The sequence below is a fragment of the Lonchura striata genome, chromosome 30 (assembly GCF_046129695.1).
Source record: "Lonchura striata isolate bLonStr1 chromosome 30, bLonStr1.mat, whole genome shotgun sequence".
Classification (NCBI taxonomy): domain Eukaryota; kingdom Metazoa; phylum Chordata; class Aves; order Passeriformes; family Estrildidae; genus Lonchura; species Lonchura striata.
In genome coordinates, this window is record NC_134632.1 from 5,622,891 (window position 1) to 5,636,521 (window position 13,631).

The 13,631-nt window shown below is 52.4% G+C and overlaps 1 protein-coding gene across 3 annotated transcripts in view; it reads right to left on the reverse strand.

Moving 5' to 3' along the window:
* The window catches only part of KCND3 (potassium voltage-gated channel subfamily D member 3), a 95,958-nt gene extending 84,390 nt beyond the window's left edge, over positions 1-11,568 (reverse strand). Inside the window, exons 1-2 of one of the 3 annotated variants that reach the window (XM_021539495.2) lie at positions 11,465-11,568; positions 4,806-5,989 (exon numbers count right to left, since the gene is read on the reverse strand). In XM_021539495.2, coding sequence (XP_021395170.1) covers positions 4,806-5,914 — 1,109 coding nt within the window. In that variant the 5' untranslated portion in view covers positions 5,915-5,989; positions 11,465-11,568. Of the gene's footprint in view, positions 1-4,805; positions 5,990-9,978; positions 10,249-10,760; positions 10,808-11,464 lie in introns of those variants that run through there. The other 2 variants (XM_021539497.2, XM_021539496.2) reach the window with 2 other exon arrangements.
* Positions 11,569-13,631: the final 2,063 nt, after the last annotated feature.

A 13,631-nucleotide genomic window follows, 5' to 3' on the forward strand; every position in this document is an offset into this window, starting at 1 on the left:
TGGTTTTGCCGCGCAGAAATCGGAGCGCTGCTCTGGCGGCCAGCTCGGGGCTCAGCCCAGCTGGCAGCGCTTGGCACCAGGGTCCCCACGTGCCAGGCCCTGCTCACACTCCGTGCCCTCTCCTGGCCACACTGAACACCAGTAAGGAGACAAAACCCAAGAAATAAGCAGAAACAGACTGATTCTTTCAGGGCGGTTGCTCAGGCACCCGTTTGCTCGTTTCCCTCTGATCCACATTTGGCAAAGCTGCGCCAAGACAAACCAGAACAGACCCTACCCCCAAATCCCTGCCCCCTACACACCCAGCTAATCAACCCCCTCAGGAATTCCAGCTCTTGCTCAATCAGGCTGCTGACATAACCAGGCCAGCAGGGCTGTTTAATCGACTTTCCCGCGTTAACCTCGTTCCTTAAATGAATTCTGCAGACAGGTCTGTGTTGTCCAAGTGCACTGAGCTGTGTCTCAGGCTCACTGACAGAGCAGCCGACCCTGAAAGGGGGATAGTGCTCTCAAAGCCATTATGGTCCAGCAAATTGTGAGGGTGACAGTCAGCCAGAGAGCTTCTCCACAGAGCACCCTGAGGCTGCGGGAGCCCAGCCTTCCCAAAAAGCTGCACCCTGTGTCCCTCAGCACAGACCAAACCCAGCACCAGCCCCTGCTCCCTGCTCTGCTGCTGCTTCCTTGGCAAAAGTGGCCCGAAGGTCTTGGTGACAATTCCCTCCAGGAATATTCCCTCCTTATGGCACCTTCCAGTGCCTGAAGGAGTCATTTGAGTGAGCTAAAATTTAAATGCAGGACAATTTACATGGGCATGGACTGACAGGACAAGGGAAAAGGCTGCCAGAGGGCCGGGCTGGACGGGATTTTGGGAATTAGGGATTGCTCCCTGCGAGGCTGGGCAGCCCTGGCACAGAAGGGCTGTGGCTGCCCCGGATCCCTGGCAGTGCCCAAGGCCAGGCTGGATGGGCTGGGAGCAGCTGGGGCAGGGAAGGTGCCCCTGCCGTGGCACGGAATGGGCTTTGAGGTCCCTCCCCAGCCAGTCCAGGGCTCTCCTCCCTGTCAGCCTGGCTGCCGTGCCCGCAGGGCTGCAGGAGGATGTGGCACTCAGCTTCTCACAGCCACAGTCTGGTGCCTCTGCTGCAGGCCAGACACTGCCCAGGAGTCTGAAACGTACTGCTGCTGTCAGATGGGGTGAAAACAGCTGTAAAAAGCTTGGAAAAACACTTTCTATGGGCAAAACTGGTGTGGGGTTCAGTGGGGTGACAGAGGTTTTGTTTGTGCTGCTCATGAGGGGAAGCAGCAGGACCTGAGCCTTCCCCATCCGTACCGCTCCCTAAAAGTGAATAAAGCTGAATATTGGGTGGGGCTAGGAGCAACCTGGGCTACTGGGAAGTGTCCTGGGGTTGGAATGAGCTGGGCTGTGAGGTCCCTTCCCACCCCAACCATTCTGTGATTCCATGAAAACCAATGCACCGTACCAGGGGAACCAAAGCCACTCCAATGAACACATTTCTGTAGAGATGTAAAGCCAATTGCCTATACAATTAGCATCCGGTGGCTGCACACTGAATTAGCTGAAGGCCAGGACAGGGATGTGGTGTGGGATGGGCCTGGCACCGCTGCTCTGCTGCTCTTGCATCCCGAGCTGGGGGCTCAGAACCTCCTGCAGGACACACGAAGGGTCTGACAAAGGCAGAGCTCAGAGCACTGGGGCTCGTGAGAGGGACGAGAGAGGAGATGGGGAGCTGCTGGCCTCTTGAGAAAAATGTTTCTGCATGAATTGGAGAGCTGATTTTGAATTAATTTTGAATAGTTGTTTCAGTAATTCAGATTGATTTAAGATGCACCCAAGAATAATGCTTTCATTATAAAGCCTCCTGAGCAAAATTTAAATTGTGTTGAATTAAAAACAGCCACTGTTAAACCAGGGCTGATGAGCACAGCAGAGGGATCGGAGATGCAGGGTCAGGATAATTTAATTCCTTTGCTTTGATTCCTGCTCCAGAAAAGCTGCTGTACCTGTTTCCCTGGGTTGTTAACTGCCTAAGGAGCCTGCAACCCATCCTGAATTTCTCTAAACTGATTTGCGTGGCAACCCCACCAAAACCAGTGGTTATTTATTGATGCTGGGCTTCACCTTCAAGAAGAAATGGATTTCTATTGCCTTTTATTTGTGACTCAGTCTGGAAATGCGAGTGTTTCCCAAAGATACCTGGGAATCTGGGAGAGCAGCTGATGCACAGTGCGGTGGGAGGGTTAATGGTCTCCTACTGTTGGCTTTGTTTGCTTCTTTGTTGTTGGCAAACTTTGATTTTGCACAAATGGAGCTTATCTTAGTACCAGGGAAAAAGTTACCCTGCACCTTCCAGATCACTCCTCTAAGGCACTCTGTCAATGCAGTGCTGGGATTCCAGCCTCAGGGAAACCTTCACTTACCTGGGTTTAAACGTATCAGTGGTGAAAACAAAAAAACCCAAACAAACAAAAAAAGATTTTGAGTTAAAAACTGTTGTGCTTCATAGTTTCTTGTTCTAAATGTTGGCTGAATTATTAAGGGTAAAAGGCAGGAGATATTTAGGATCTCTATAAAAGCCCTGAGTGCTGCTGAAATCCAAGCAGTGAAGTGGCCAGCACTGAGGAGGGCAAGTCTGATGGATTGGGGAGCACGTTAGAGACCTTGGCTGCATTTTCTGCAGGAGGAATTGCCAGGACTCTCATTAGTAACAAGATCCTTCCAAACAGATTGAAAAGACTTCTGAAGAGAGATGTATGTGAAATATTGTCTGGAAGTGCCAGTTTGCCAGAACTGGAAGGATTTTTGGGGAGCTGAAGGGGGCCAGGAGGGTTAGCCTTGGATGGTGAACTCTCCCAGAAGGGTTAACCCCCACCTCACACAGGGGGAATCAGGAAGGTGGAAACGACCTAAAAGTCCCAAATCAGTAACAGCAGAAGCCTCCGTTTGATGACTTTGACAGCATTTTATAGGTCCCTTCCAGTGAAGCCTCACAAAGCCATGTTTAAGTGTCTAATTTCTTAAATCCATGTCAGCTCGTTTCCAGCACTTGTTCCTCTGCGATTTCTGTGATTACAACAAATGGAGAACACTCCCTGGGAGCACTGGGTCTGTCCCTGCGTTCAGAAAGGCAGGGAAGGGACCCAAACGGAGCCCAGCCCCGGCGGGAGCAGAGCCCAGCTGCTCTCCAGAACATTCCCACGTCCTGGGGCTGTTCCCAGCCCGCAGAGGCTGGTCCCTGGCCCCAGGGCTCCTGGCACAAGGATGTGACAGCACTCGTGCGGATGGTGCAGGCTGTCACACACGGACGGGGGTGATCTGGAACCAGAGCTGGCCTGGCACACACCCACCCTGTGCAGGGACACGCCAGGGAGCCACTCGGGGCAGGCGTCCCTCTGAACTGATCACACACCGTGGTGGGGACAGGAGGGGGAACTGGCCAGGATGGACCACTCAGACCCTGGAGAGCTGAGCTACAGCCTGGGGCAGGGCTGGGATGCAAAGCCCAGCCTTGATTCCTGAGTTTCACCTTTCCCAGGGGAAGGAACAGCTTTTGCCATAAACTTGCGAACTTTGCTTAGCTATTAAAAAGGAAGAATAAGAGGTCTTTAGGTGACTATGACAAACAGGCTCTACATTTGCACTTAATGAAGAAATTCAGACTTTCAGTTGTCATATGCCCAGATTCGGCACCTTTCTGACAGCTGAATTATGATTTTAATAATTTAAAAGTGCTACTGTGAGCCTGCTCATGTATAATAGGCACAGAGAAGTGTTTAAAATCAAAAGCAGTTTAGAGAAAAAGTAGTCACTACATTACAAGGAGGAGAATTGTCTACATCTGAGTATTAAACTGAGTGTGAACTCTCCAGTGGGAAAACGCTTTGCAAAGTGACTCTAGATTTCCTATGCCGTTGTGATTTGTGGGATGAGGAGATTGCACTCAATCCTGGCTCTGTGTGTGCCCGAAGCAGCAGCCTGCAATGCCCACTTTCCTCTACATAACCTTGTCAGGGTGAGGGTTTGGCCATTCTGCTCTCATAGGTTTTAGTTCAGAGCAGCAGAAGTGCAAATCTATAATCTCAGTCGCAACATCTGTGAGACAGAAATGAAATATAAAGGGGGAAAGAGCCCTCCAGGCTACATTCCCCTAGCTTTGATTTCATTATCTTTGTACCTGTCCATGGGAATGCTTGAAATTCTACTGCAACCGCCACAGCACACTCGGGTCTCAAACTCACAGCTAAACACACACAAGAAGCCCCCATCCTGCCCACTTAAGTAAAACCCAGATCACATCCCGGCCATCACTGAGTATTCCAGTACAGTGACCCACAACATCCACTTGAATTCAGCAAATCTGTAGCTCCTGGCAAGTCAAGGGGAGAAACACCGGCTGACATTGCAACGAGACACAAGAGACACATCAGCAGCTTTGTGTGAGATGCATGGCTGGAGCCAATGTCACAGAGAGCAGAGCTCTCTCCCAGCCCCCTGCGCTCGGGTCAGCTTCTCCCTCCTGCAGGATTGAATCAGACCCTGCTACTCCACCTCTGCTCCTCCTGCACTCGTTTACCGTGCTGCCGAGCATTTGTCAAGTGGGTGTAAGTGCTTTTTCTGCTTTATACAACTGCACACAAATTGCAGAAGTTGCAAGCCAAAGAATAATCCAGCCCCGAACACTTCCAGCCCCTTCTCGAACATGCACCCAGGAAAAGGCTGAGGAGGAGCTGAAGTCAAGCTCCCAGTACATGCTCGCCTGCTGCTCAGGAAAAGGAAAAGTAATACTCACCCCAGTGTTGTCATGGTTACAATAGTGTACCAAAAGGAAGCAGGAATACTGGTGAATTTGCTCGCCGAGGACCCTTTCTCCGCATAAAACATCACAGTTGCAAAGATGATGATTGCCATAGTGAGGGAAAAGAGGAGAAAGCCGAGCTCGGAGGCACAGCTCTTCAAAGTGTAGCCCAAGATTCTCAGGCCTTGGGAATGGCGGGAGAACTTGAAAATCCTGAAAACCCTGAAAACCCTTAGCGTGACAAAGGCTCCGCTGACGTCCTCGTTGTTGGTCATCACCAGGCCGATGTAGTAGGGCATGATGGCCACCACGTCGATGATGCTCATCACGCTGCGGATGAAGCGGTAGCGGCTCGGCGCCGCGAAGAGCCTCAGCAGGTACTCGACGGTGAAGATCATCACGCAGGCCGTGTCGAGGCAGAAGAAAGCCACGGCGTAGCGCTCCCCGCAGGGCAGCTCCTTGCTCCCCGGCACGGTGCCGCAGGGCACGGTCTCCACCACGTTGGTGATCACAGAGACGGCGATAAAGAACCCGGTGACGTAGTAAAAGACTAAGGCTAAGGTGCTGGTGTGGGGGTTCTCGAAGGCTCGCCACATGGTCTGCCGGAAGCTCAGCGAGGGCATGGAGCCCTCCTGGTTGTTCTCCGAGTCGTTGTCATCCATCAGCCGCTCCGCGTTCTCCCGCTTCCTGTCCTTGTACTCTTCGTAGCAGCAGTCCCCGATGATCTCGGGGAGGATCCCGTAGAAGGCGAGCTCTTCGTCGTAGGCAGAGATGCACTCGTACCTGGGGTAGTGCAGCTTGCCAGTTCTGTAAAAATTGAGGATGCACCTGAAGACCTCGGGGTCCCGGTCGAAGAAGTACTCCTTGGTGTCTTCGTTGAAGAAGAACTCCTTCTCCGTGCTGCCCAGGAGAGTGTCCGGGTACCTCTCCAGTGTAGTCCTCCAGGTCTGGAAACGCCTGCCACTCACATTGAGGATGATCAGCTCATCCTGCCTCTTGTTCTTCTCCGTCGGAGCCAGTGGCATGGGACAGTTGGCCACTGGCATCCATCCTATGGCGGCCGCCCTGGCGAAGGGCAGCCACGCCGCCACTCCTGCTGCCATGACGAGCCCGGCCGCGTTACTGGAGACGAGGCTCGGGGTGCTGCTGGGACGGGCTGGGAGTCAGGGCAGTTCCATCTGGAACACAGAGAGAAGAGAACACAGCACACGGTCACGCGGGGCGTCCTGCCCCGCTGGGTGGAAGAGGCACAGACACCAGAATTCCCAACACCGGCTCGCCCTCACCTCCAGGTGAAGAATGATGCCGAACAAGGCACGTGATAATCAGCTCAGCAGGGTTAGGGCATTATTATAGATTGAAACTTTGAATAGCAAATGATTCCTCATTAAAAGCATTTTAAAAGTAGCATAAACACAGTAATTTATATTTGCTTCCTTGCAAACAAGACTAATCCATAATTCCCCAGGTGTAAGCCTCCTGTGCTCATCAGTTTAACTACAGCTGTCAAGAAAAAGCTGGGAACTCCAGTGAAATCAGCCTGCAGTGGAATCATGCACCACGAAAACCCACGACTGGGCTTAACTGTGTTTCCAGTCCTAAACAAGTTCAGTATGTTCTAAATCTTGCACTAAGAACATCTTTAGTTGAAAGACATGGAATTTTTTCTCTGGTTTTCAGCAGTTCTTGTCCATCTTAAGTGCGTGGCCTGGCCCCAGCAGCAGTTTTCTGCTGCTCTCTTTCATTCAGAGGTGGGTTTACTCCTGGCAAGTATTGCAGCCCTCCACTGGACCAGAGGAAAATTCTGATTTTTGGGAAAACATTGTTCAGAATACCTGAGCACCAGTAAGCTTCAATCCCAGGTGTGAGGGCTGATGGATTTAAGCTACCAAACAGCAAGAACATCGGAATGAAGGAAGGCCCCAAAGCTGGAGAATTTCTTCCCAGCAGGAAGATGCTTTGCTTGTTTCCTGGCTAACAGGGGCAGAATCCAAGGCTCAACTCCTAGGCTGAAACAAAATACATTCACAGCATTTTTGGAGTTTTAGGTGAGGAATATCCCAAGTTGTCCAGATCCTCAGCACCAATATCTCTTGAAGTTTGAGTGTTTTTTGTGTTCTGATCTAGCCATGAATTTGTTTTATCTTTTTGATCTTTGGTCAGAGTTTTTACAGTCTTTAACTTTTGTTTTAACTTGCTTTTGCTTTCACTTCCCTAGTGCTTTTGTAATTCTACCATAAAATTATCTGAAGAAAGGTGCCATTATCATATAAGATGCATTAGGAGCCCTATCAAAAGTCAATTTATCAATGGAAATTCTATTGATTCCACTGACTCAGGCCCTCAAAGCCTAATTGTATCTTTGTAGGCACTTTTATTCCAAAGTTTTTAACTTAGATGAGAGCTGCCATTCCAGCCAGTAAGGCTGCAGCATTATTGATTCTGATGGGCCATCAAAATACTGAATAAAAAATGATGGAATGAGTCTGTGGTGAAAATGCCTGAAGTGCTCACAGAAATGCTCTTCCTCTTCATGGCAAATTAACATTCATCACCTTAATGTGGAGCGTCTTCCTATGCAATTTTACTATCTGAAGGACAATTGAAATCCCTCGTGCAAGCATCTTTCTGCTGCTGAAGAGCTTTTGTAATTACGGAACATATAATAACCCACGGTGAGGCTTATCCCAGGGAGACACTTTGCTTATCTACACGGCACTGGAGCAAACATCCCGCAGCATTTCCCTCTGAAGAGTTGCTCAGTGGTACAAAGCACCACTTTTTCTCTCCCCCACAGAGGGAATTTGCTGCCTGGCCGCCCTGGGGACCAGGCTCTGAGAGGCAGAGCTCAGCGCTGGGAACCTTCTCAGCCTGACTTTGGGAAGCTCCCGCAGCCCTCAGCTGCAAGAGCATCTCCAGGGGCTCCGTGGGCTCTGACTGCACCCTTCTACCACCCGTGCTGGATCTTTTAACTTTCATGAAACACTTAAGAACAGGAGGCAGCAAAATAAAAATTATTTTACCCATTACTCACCAAATATATACAGGCATATAATCGAGAAACCAAGAAAAGGCATCTTGTTCCTGCTTTCCCTGCTGGCGAACTGTCTTCCCGGGGTTTTAATTTCACTTAGCACCATCACCAGCGTCCTTCTGCCAGGACTGACTGGTGACCTGACCACTTTCAGCACACTGGATCCTCATCTCCCCTGATTTCTCAGGGGAACCACATTAGAAATCTTTTCTGTACTTTCGTAACTTTGGTTGTAGATTCCAGGTTACCTACATTAGCTCTGAGGCACTATAAATACTTCACATATAATTGTTCCAATAAAGCACTGGTAACTCGTAAGTGACTTACACATTTTTAAATCAATTTTTAAAAGATAAAATGGGTCCTTTCTTGCTGGCAGTGTATGTGGGGAAGCTATAAATATCTCAGCTATGAAAGGGACAGGAGATTAAAGCCAAAGAGAAAGAAAGGGGAATTCTGTGGGAGTTTAGTTCCCATTTCTGTGGGTCCAAGAGATGCAGCTGGTTAGAACAGAGCACTCCCAGCTTCATCCTCAGAGTTACATTGAATCTGCCCATTTGATCCTCAGAATACACAGAAGAGGAGCCTTTTTCGGCTCAAATTATCTGAAGGACCATGAGTGAGAAGTAAAATCCCCTTTTGCAGAGGTTTTGCTTTTTCCTGTCCATGAGTCCTTGGAACTCTACTAGTCCCTGAAGGAAGTGAAAGAAAACTGGGAGAGAGGGGGGGGGACTGGATTTATAATTCCGACCTGCACAACCTAAGCTGAGTCAAAAAAAGATGAAGTAACCAGTTTGTCTAGCATGTAGAATTCCAGAACGTAGAAAGAATCCCCCTTTTCGGTCTGCTTGGATTTTGGTAACTGCTAACCAGCCTGTTTAGGCTGGAAAGCAATTGGCTGGACTCAAAATCTAATGTACTGTTGACAGTGTCTGGAGCTCTCATAGAAAACAGACACACTCTAATTCTTACAAGCATATATTTAGCTATATCCATATTTCTAATTTTAATTACCATAATTTCTGCGTGTAATTTAAAAAGAACTGGTTCGCAGCAGACCGGCACCCTGCTGATGACATTTAGAAGACCTGGTACACAAAATAGAATCATTTGCCTCCTGACTGAAAAAAGTATCTGTGGAGAAAAGGATCTGCTTTCTTTAGATAACTATGGGGACAATGAAAGAGTCAAGGAAATTGGAGAGGAAAGGCTGAGCACGAGCCCCTGTCCCCTCCCAGCACTCCTGAGCCGCTGGGTCCCTCCCGACCTGCGCTGGCTCTGCTGCAGCCGCTCCGGGGGCACCGCGGCCTCACCCCAAAACACCCTGACAGCTGAGGCTGGCCTCACCCCAAAAACACCCAAAACACCCTGACAGCCGAGGCTGGCCTCACCAAAAACACCCTGACAGCTGAGGCTGGCCTCACCCAAAACACCCTGACAGCCGAGGCTGCCCTCACCCAAACTCACCCAAAACACCCTGACAGCCGAGGCTGCCCTCACCAAAAACACCCTGACAGCCGAGGCTGGCCTCACCAAAAACACCCTGACAGCCGAGGCTGGCCCAGGACAGCCCAGGAGGGAGACTCGGCACAGAACAGCAATGACTGCTCACCCAAAGGGCCCAGAAACAAAGCATGGCTTCTTACCACTGCAGCTCCCATGGCAATGCCACACTGATCAATGTCTCTTCACCATCTCAAGAGAGCAGAGACAAACCAAAAATCTCAGTGTTTTCCCTTTCTAGAAGCAGACAGGGCTGCTCTGAAATCGGACCGATAAACGTACTGCAAGTTTCTTGATGAGACACTGCTAACGGGAGAGAAGAGCCTGGAGATCGTTCCTTCTTCCCTCTCCTGTCCTTGTTGGGTCAGGCTCAGGCAGCAAAGAGACCTTTGTTTTAAAGCAAAATACGTCAGCCAAAGCCTCGGTGTCTTCTGTCAGTCACACATTCCTTCCCCTTCGCAGCAACACCAGAAAATAAAACTTTCTGCAGAACACTCACTCCCTCAGTCTGCTGGGGAGATTTAGGAGCAAAAGCAACAGGCTTAGGATAAATGCATGCAAACTTCTCCCCTCCCTCGCTCCCAGCGAGCCCCGAGAGCCCCATCTTGGCGGCTCGCAGCGCTGCCTTACCTGGAAGGGAAGGACACGGCGCCCAGAAGCAGGGCTAAATCTGGGGAAGGGAAGGAAGGGGGAGCAGGCGCTCCTCGGGATAAAAGGTGAGCTGTGCTGCCTGCCTCTCGACTCCCTCTCTAAATTGCAGTCAGAAGCAATCAGCGAATGTGATCATCATTGTGAAAGTATATATAGAGAGATGACTAAACAGCTTCTCCTCGTCGCTGCCGAGGCTCTCGCTGCCTCTCGCCTGAGCTCGCTCCGCGCTGCGCCCTCCCCTTCCAGCGGCGCTCGCAGCTTCGCCCTCGCTGCCCAGCCCGGCTGGGCACGGCCCCGGCCCCGGGACCCGCCGGGGCGGCCGGGCCGGGCCGAGGCTCGGGAGGCTCCGGGGAGCGGAGCGCGGCTGGAGGAGGGCGGTGTGCGCTGACGGAGCGAATGGAGTGGTTAAATACGCGCCAGAGCCGACCCTGCATGCTAATGTGCCAAGGGGGAGATGCAGGGGGGAAAGCACGGGATGAACTTGGCGGCTCTGTCGCGGAGCTCCCTGTGTGCCCCTCCTGGCTCCCGGGCAGACAGGGCAGGAGGGATTCCTTCTGGACAAGAAAACGACCTATTCCTCCAGCACCACAAGCCTCCACCCAACACCTTGGCCAGGGCGGGAGGCTACATTCAGGAAGAAAAAGAAAGCATTTGGATTTAAACCGATCTTTCCCTGCCTTCTCCCTTCTTCCTTCCCAGCACCCTTCCCTTTCCCCCTCGTCCTGCCTCTCTGGCTTGCCCTGCTCCTGGGCAGCTCTTACCAGTCCTGTCTCCACACCGCCTCAGCATCCCTTTCATCCCCGCTCAGAAGTTGGGCTCGGCACGCTCCGAGACCCGACAGCCTCGCTCATTTTACCCGTTCGCTGTCGAGTCTCCATTAAGTAAATAACCACGAGCCCGAATCAGGGCGATCAGCCTTGCCCAGCTCTGCCGGGCAGCTCCCGGCGGTGCCTGACGCGCCGCAGCGATAGTTGATGACTTCCATAAAGTCACAGCAATACGCACAGGAGCGAGCGGGGCTCGGCTGCCTCGCCATCGCCTCCTCGGCGGCTCGGCACCGCACCTAGCGCCGGCAGCGCGGGGCTGGCCCCGACCGTGCGGGGCTGCCACGGGCCGTGCGGCGCTGGCCCCGACCGTGCGGGGCTGGCCCCGACCGTGCGGGGCTGCCACGGGCCGTGCGGGGCTGCCACGGGCCGTGCGGGGCTGCCACGGGCCGTGCGGGGCTGGTCCCGACCGTGCGGGGCTGGCCCCGACCGTGCGGGGAGCAGCTCCGGAGAGCGGGGCGCGGGATGGGAGCGGCCGGGGGCACCCGCTGACCCCGCCGCCCTCGCCCCGCCCGCAGGTGAACCCCCGGGGCCGGTGCCCCCTCCATCCCCGGGCCGGTGCCCCCCATCCCCGGGCCGGTGCCCCCCATCCCCGGGGCCGCTCCCTTTCCGCCCCCCGCCCTCCCGGCGGACCCCCTCACCTCCGCAGGGCGCTCCCGGCCGCGGCCGCCCGCCCGGTGCCTCCGCGGCCATGCGGCTGCCGGGAGCGGAGCGCGGGGCTGCGCGGAGTGCGCGGAGTGCGCGGGCGCGGGGCGGCGGCGGAGGCCGGCGGGGAGCGGTGGGGAGCGGTGGCAGCGATGGCAGCGATGGGAGGACGGGAGCGATGGGAGCGGTCGGCACCGCGCGGCGGCGAGCGGAGGGAGGAGAGCGGCGGGGCCGGGGCCAGCCCCGCGCGGAGGGGCGGCGGCGCGGGGCGGGGGGCGGCGGGGGCTCCCCGCGCTCGGCCGCGTCCCCGCCCGCCGCCCGCCCGCACAGCCGCCGGCAGGTGTCACCCGGAGCGAGCGGGCGGGCTCCCGGGCGGAGCGGGAGCGGGAGCGGGAGCGGGAGCGGGGAGCGGTGCGGGACCCCCGGGCGGAGCGGGGAGCGGGGAGCGGTGCGGGACCCCCGGGCGGAGCGGGGAGCGGGGAGCGGTGCGGGACCCCCGGGGCAGCACGGGGCAGGGGTGGCCGGTGGCCGCAGCACCCCCGCAGTGAGCCCCGCAGAGTCCCCGGGCCGGGGAAGGGCGGTGTAAGGAGGGGTGCGGGGGCTGCAGGGGTTGCATTGGCAGGTGCAGGAGCTGCTCCTCCAGATGCATCACTGTGAGCAAGGGCTGTGTGCTGCGGGGTCCGATGTGCCTCTGGTACCTTAAAATAAGGAAAACAGGGACTCGGTACAGCCAGCAATGACCAGGGGCTGTTTTCCAGGTGCCTTTTTTCTACCCAGAGCTCTAAACCCAAGACCTTCTTAAAGAAAAAAAAAAAAAAAAAAAAAAAAATATATATATATATATATATATATAAAGGAAAGACCTCAAAATCCTGAAGATTTCAACAAACCAATGATCCAGTTCTAGAAACTCTGAAACCAGGACCCTGATCATGGAATTATTCAGCTTGGAAAGGACCTCCAAGATCACGAAGTGCAGCCTGTGACTGGATCCTACCATGCCCACGAAACCAGACCACAAAGTGCCACATCAACAACTTCTGGAACACTTCCAGGGATGGTGACTCCACCACTTCCCTGGGCAGCCTGTTCCAGTGCTTAACCACACTTTCAGTGGTGACATTTTTCCTAAGATGAACCGAACCTCAACCTGATCCATCTAATTCAGGGTCTAATTTCTGATAATTCAATGTCATTATTAAAAAATAACACTGATTTCTAATAACATTTGTAACCTGCATTAGTGTAGCAGAGTAGCTAACGAGTTCATGCACACACAGTGTATCATCTTTAGGTTTTGGATATTAAGAGCTGTGTGCTGGACACTTGAATAGTTTTGTGCAAAGTGAATCTTAAAACTTCTGTGAGAAACTTCCAGAGGCTGTAAGAATTTGAACATATCAAAGCATCCTGAATCCATCTTTATTAGATGTCTTCAGAGCTGCTCCCCACTTTCAAACCCTCCCTGTATCTCCACTTGCTCTTTCCCTCTGCAGATGCTGAGAAGAAAGCAGAACCAGAAATGTCATTTGGCTTTTGCTGGTATAAGAGATTTTTCTGTGATTTACAGTGTCACCACTTCATAAAACTTCCTGACTCCTCTCTCTCTGGGGCGTGCTCTGGCCTCACTCTCTGCTGGAGCTGCCCTGGCTGTGATTCTGAATCGCTTTTCCCCCATGACTCGGCCCCTTTTAACTTCCCATCTCTATTAAAAAGCTAATTTGGGAACTCTTTTTCAATGCTCCCAATTTTGTATTTTTAAATAGAATATGAAAGTCAAAAGCAAGCTTGCTGCAGATAGTCTGAAGTGAAAATATTCCTTCTGTCTTGTTTTTTTTCATCAATATATTTTCTCTGTTTCTTTCTCTCTCTTCTCTCTTTAACTCTCTCTTATTTCCATCTTTTCTTTTTGCTCTCTCATTCTGCCTTTCCCCTTCTCTCTCTTTTCTAGGAAAAACTCCTTAGGTTCTACTGCCCCACTTAGAGCTTTTATTAGAACTTTTTGAACAACTTTTTTTTCATTCTACTACTAAGAAGTAGAACCTGCTGGTGTCAAAACACCAGAGAAATTATGGAATGAACTATTGTGGTTAAATATCAATATTAAATATAGTTCATTAATTTTTTCCCCTTACATTTTTTTCTGTGTTTATATCCTGCGCT